The sequence below is a fragment of the Xenopus tropicalis genome, chromosome 2 (genome assembly GCF_000004195.4).
Source record: "Xenopus tropicalis strain Nigerian chromosome 2, UCB_Xtro_10.0, whole genome shotgun sequence".
In the NCBI taxonomy this organism is placed as follows: Eukaryota; Metazoa; Chordata; class Amphibia; order Anura; family Pipidae; genus Xenopus; species Xenopus tropicalis.
In genome coordinates this window covers 83,281,971-83,287,970 of record NC_030678.2, presented here as the reverse complement: position 1 = coordinate 83,287,970, position 6,000 = coordinate 83,281,971, and the positions used below count along the sequence as shown (strand labels likewise).

Sequence of the window (6,000 nt, the reverse complement as noted above, 5' to 3'; positions counted from 1 at the left end):
GAGAGGGCGCCGCGCGATTGCGCATGTGCACTCGCAGGGGCGGCCTCGGGGCGCCGCCAAGTTAAATCCGGCCCTGAATGAAATTAAACCTTCAGCATAGAATCCCCAAGATCCCCAGGTAGACCTTGAATAGAATAGTTTGAGCTATATCAGGTGCAAAGATACACAAGAAAAATACATAATACTGTACATTTTGTATTGAGAATTACCCTGTTCTAAAAATGTCAATCCATTCGAAAATGGTCTTGGGTTTAGTAAAATAACCATTTGATGTTCTTTCTTGATAAAATGTATACATTTTCATATTGGAATCATGTGGCTTATTCATACGGTTGTCAGTAGCTGGCATATTACAATACGCCTATGGACTTGGTGTAAAAGTTAGTCCTTATTACTCATTACTATTATCAGTTATCTAAATAACCAAGGGTAAGGAGCTGTGAATATGTCTACTTGTAGCTGTAATGAGGCCTGAACCAATACAGACCTTAGCTACCAGTGTGTGTAAGCAAACTGGCCATTACATATTTGGTTATGTTCAATAAATAGATCTGAATCTGTTTTCCAAGCTAAAAAAATAACATTTTATTAGTATGCTTAAAAAAGTGAAAACGGCATACATTATTCTTGTACGTACATACGTAAATCTCAGCACTATTCCCATTCAAGGTTTTATAAATGTTACTTTTGTGTTTTAGTTATTCCTGTGTTTCTGAACAGTTCTCCTTTTACTGCGAGTGGCGAACGTTCAGCCAACACATGCATTGTCGCGGTACATGGAGCAAACAGCAGGCAGGGAGAGAGGGGAGTAGCACGGCACGCATCTCCTCCAGCGCACGGCAGGACATGCCAGAGAGAAACAAAAGACGAGAAACCACAGACGCTGCGAAGCTTTTCATTCCCAGCAGATGTCATTGTTGCTCCATGCCCCTGTTATTTCCAATAGGTGTCACTATTGTCCCAGCTTCCCTGTATGTCTGGCAGGGGGCGCTGCCCTGCGCTTTCTCCATGTACCATGACGTCAGTCCTGATACAGTGAGCCAGCCTGACACTCCGCTCCACTCTGCAACTTTCCCGTGCTGAAGCAGGCTGGAATCAGGAGGGAGGGGGCGGGGGGACAGTAACAGGCTGGAATAGTTAGGGGGGAGACGAACAGGTAGAAGCTGAGGGGGGAGAGCTGAAACAGTGTTGGGGGAGAGGGGCAGGATGCACCCCCAGCTGGCGCTGTTGCTCCTGGCTGCCCCCCTGTGTTTCCCCCTGGAGACTGAGACTCCCACAGGTCAGTAACAGTTTGTTATTGTTCCAAGCCCTCCCTCCCATAACTTCCCTCCTTCCCCTATCACTTACTGCCCTTCTCCGCTCTGCATGTAGCACTCGTTTGGCACTTCCCTGCCCTGGCACCCCCGACTGTGCCCTCCTCTCTCCCACTCCCTGGTTTCACTTTGTCTGTGCCCTTATGGCCAGCCTGGCACCCAGTCTGCCTTCTTAGCACCCTTCTCTATCTTTCGTGCCATTCTCATTCTTATTGTCTTTCTGCATTGTTTCTCCGCTCACTCATTTTCGGACTCCTGCTACTTTGTCCTGTTGTACTGTAGGGCCGCCCGCACTTGTGGAAGAACTACATCACCCAGCATCCTCTGCTTAATAAATGACTCTGGCTGGTGTAGCTCATCAGTAGCAAAAATGGGCTTCAGGTATCAAAGCTAATTACGCCCAATCAAGATGCAGTTCCTTTTCCCCACTGTTATTTTGTCTCTTCATCTCATAAACAAAATCATTTTGCTTTTCTCCCCACAGTCTGCCAATGTTACTCCTCATGTAAAATCTGCTTTTTAACCCCCCTTCCTACTCCCCAACATGTCCTCCTTATTTGGCTTTAACAGTGGATATTTTTAATCCCCCCAATCCCAGTTATCTGCCACCATCTCTTCCTTCATCCACATAGTTGTTATTTTATTATCATTATTGTTATTTAACACCTTTGTGTTGTCTGACCTCTGCCCGCCCACTAATTCCACCCAGATGTATGCCTTTATTTATTCCCTCCTGCCGCTTTGACTACAGGAAAATACTGTACCCCTTTTTTCATCATTTGCACCCTGTACATTTCAGCTTCAGTTGCCATAATACAGTTGGGGAAAAGTTTGTTCTTTTTTTTGTAAACCAGTAGAATATTGTGTAACCCCTGGCTCCCCATTTGTATTGATCTATATAACTGTTTCCTCTATTTACATCCAGGCTACTTAATTTCTCTTTATAATCCCCACTGTGCTCACGTATTTTCTCACTTCTCACGTATTTTCTTCCCCCACTTCTTCCACCTCTATAAATTAAATTCTTCTGCCTCTTCCTTCTTTCTACCCCCCCCAGCCTATTCTGCTCATCTACACTTTTATTTCCCTAAGCCCTTCCTTCCTTATTATTTACAGATTAACATTCCCCACTTTGATCCCTATACAGGAGGAGGGTTACCTCTCATTGTATATTAGTAACCATTTCACACAGAAAGGACCCATAAACTTCCATTTTTGCCTCATTTGCAACTCTGTGTGTGAATAGCTGTAAATTTGGCATTGGCAATTAACAAACATTCATTTATTAGCTGCAGGTCTCTTAATTATTTATAGGATTCGTTTCAGAACACTTTTTTGCTGACAGTGATATTTTTTTCAAGGCATAACAGACCTAAAGATAGAACAGTTATATGGTGCAGACGAGTGATTTTATATAGAGTAAAATTAGATATATGTTGGCTAAATTGTATACTTACAACTTTAATTTACATGGCAAAATTGGTTGGCTGTTCCTTACTGTTTTGTTGTAATATATGGTTCAATTAGGTTACAGTGTAACACAATTGTATTTCTATGTATCTGTCTGTATGTCTCTAAATGCTGTAAACACACTCCACGTCTATGGGCATTGCACCAGGTGCCTTTACTCAATATAATAGACAGTGGAAGTCAGAGCACTCATAGGGGAATTTTCAGATCATCTGTTTATTATTGTACAGATCAATGTGTTTTTGTCTAAAAACGATAACACAGGATAAGCATAGACAAGATGAACTGACTGGGCTTACCAAAGTCTGTTGCTATTTTCATGTTCATATCTGGCTAAATAGCCAAAATGTATGTTACCTGCATGTGGCTAGTACTCTCTGTATGAATATACAGGTATGGGATCTATTATCCAAAATGCTCGGGATATGGGGTTTTCTGGATAAGGGATCTTTTGGTAATTTGAATCTCCATACCAAAATGTAATTGACACATTAATTAAACCCAATTGGATTGTTTTGCCTCCAGTTAGGATTAATTATATCTTAATTAGGATCAAGTACAAGGTACTGCTTTATTATTACAGAGAAAAAGAAAATCATTTAAATATTTGAATTATTTGCTTATAGTGATGTCCTTCCTGTAATGCAGAGTTTCTGGATAACTGTTTTTCAGCTAATGGATCCTATACCTGTAGATCATCAAACATGCACAACTTTGCATATGTAACATACTTATGTATATATTGTGTCATATATTATTGCATTGAGTGGTATAGGGTTTATGGTACCAGTCCAAAGAATTACAGACTCAATTATTATTTGTGGTGACCATCCCTCCCTTCTTCGCTTTAAAGAGATCAAAGTCCATTACTTCCTCACTTGGAGGTTCTTTATGGCTCTCTGATGAGTTTGCTCATTATTCTTGGACAGGAAGATGAGCAACCTAATGACAGTGACATGTGTAATGGGTTAAAAGGTTGGTCCTACTGTGTATTCAATGTACTGACCTAATGAGAGCTTTGAGCCTTCTGAACTACTGTTTAGGAGGGGGCTGTTAGGTTACTAAGGAACTAAGGTTCTTAATAGTTGTAATAGATTTGTTGTCCCCAGGAGTTCTTCTGTGATGCCAATTAGTTTTAATTTTTTGCCGATATTAGTGTCATTTGTTGGATGGAGGTTCCTGCAGAAAATAGAATAAGCCTCTGCTGAATTACTGTATGCTGGAGAAATGTCTAAGAACCAAATGTGTTGATGAGGCTTTAGACTTTCTCATTGTCACAGGATACGTGTGGGAGATTGCAAGGAATTTCTTTCTTCCTACACTTGAGTTGTTAAGATCCTTATTAGAGAACAAGACTTAACATCCTGCAACTTGCTTCTACATGCAGAAAGGATTCACTGTAAGACCAGGAGGAGCAAAGTGTGTGAGGCTTTCCTGTGAGCGCAACAGAGAGCAAGGCAAAGGCAAATTGCTCACTAAAGCCAGAAATTAAAGGGATACTGTCATCACATAATTATGTTTTTATCGTTCTAATTTTAATACAGTAGGTTGTGTTTCTTCCTACTAGATTTTTATATTTCATTTTGAAGGTTAAGTTACATATATGTTGTTGTCCACACATTGCTTCTTATTGATTTAAATAAGATGCATCTCTGGTTGCCGGGCAAGGGGATGATTGTCTAAATACATTTAATTTGAATGGGAATCACCTGCGAGTACCCAGTTCAGTGCATATTGCTTGAAAATGCGCCACTAAGCTTTTCCAAGTGATAAGCACTTTTCTTCCAGAACTTGCAAGCAATTTCAGTATTGAATGGGGGCAGTTTGACATTGTGCCCCCACATTCAAGGAGCTAAAAAATGCTTCAAAATTGCCCTGTTTAATATTATTCTCAGGGGCATAACTATAGAGGAAGAAGATCCTGCGGTTGCAGGGGGGCCCAGTAAGGCCCAATTATATAGCAATTTCAATATATCTTGGTTGAATAGTTCAACTTTAGGGGCCCGTAACTGAATTTGCTGTGGGGCCCAGTAACATCTAGTTACACAACTGATCATGCTTACAGGAAATATTCTCCCTTTGAATGATTATTGAAGCCCAAAGGAGTGCAAGCATGTATGTATGTGATTTGTAGCAAACAAAGTAAGTAGATCTAGTAATCTAGATTCCCTGTGTGCTATAGCCCTATAAATTAATTGCTTTATCTGGACTGCATCGGTGGGAACTGATCTCTTCCACTCCCATAGCTAAACTAGGCAAAGATTTCCCCCAAGCAACAGTGTAATAGAAGTAATTGAGTCTTTTAGTTAAAGGGTAATTTATTGTGCTCTTTGTCCTGTAAGACAAGTACTCTAATCCTAAACGTTTATCTAGGATCACAACCATAAAGCAAGATTGTCTTGTCAGAAAGTAAATAGGATCGTGAAAAACCAGAAAATGAATTCCTCGGTGCAAGCATGTATATTTTGATAACTTTTAGTAGGGTAGTAGGGTAAATACATTTTTTCCCAAAATGACATTACTTTAAATGGGTTATATGGTTTGTAGTTTCAGTATCCGTTTTTTTTCTGATGAGAGTATGTCTTTCATATTGAAGTTATTGTTTTTTCATGAAGAGGCACCATATACAGTAGAAATAGATTTATTAAAACTTCCAACAATCATAAAAATGATGCCCTACGTTTCTATTTTATAATGGTTTCAGCTGATGTTTTCTAACTTTGCTTTGCACAAGAACTATGTTAAGACCTGTCTGGGCAACAATGTCTGAATGGATTGCCTTTGGGTACTTGGTTTTCCTCCAAAAACACACAGACAGGTTAATTGGCTTCTGATAAATTTGACCCTACTGTTTGTAAATGTGTGGGACCTTAGACTGTAAGCTCCACTTGGGCAGGGACTATTGTAAATGAAGACAAACCTCTCTAAAACTATATACAAATAAAGGATAATATTATATATATATATATATATATATATTGTGTATTTTTGCACACTAAAACTGAGGCATATCAATGCCCAGCATCACCTCAGATCAACCCCCACTGTATTCTATGGGAATAATGGTGATATTCACATCATTCTCGCTCCCGCAATCACACTTTTCAGGCGAGAATTGTGTTAAAGTTGTCAGTACTCCAAATTCTCCAAAATTCTCAAAAAATGTGCATAGGCCAAAGTACGTGGGGGGCCTTGACTTTTGCTGTGATACTGTGTC

The 6,000-nt window shown here is 39.9% G+C and overlaps 1 protein-coding gene across 4 annotated transcripts in view; it reads left to right on the top strand.

Annotated features, from left to right (window-relative positions):
- The first annotated feature begins 997 nt into the window (after window positions 1-997).
- The window catches only part of ptpru (protein tyrosine phosphatase receptor type U), a 72,610-nt gene continuing 67,607 nt past the window's right edge, over window positions 998-6,000 (top strand). Inside the window, exon 1 of one of the 4 annotated variants that reach the window (XM_012957373.3) lies at window positions 998-1,279. In XM_012957373.3, the coding sequence (XP_012812827.1) occupies window positions 1,207-1,279 (73 nt within the window). In that variant the 5' untranslated portion in view covers window positions 998-1,206. The remainder of the gene's footprint in view (window positions 1,280-6,000) is intronic. The other 3 variants (XM_004911581.4, XM_012957375.3, XM_002939487.5) reach the window with 3 other exon arrangements.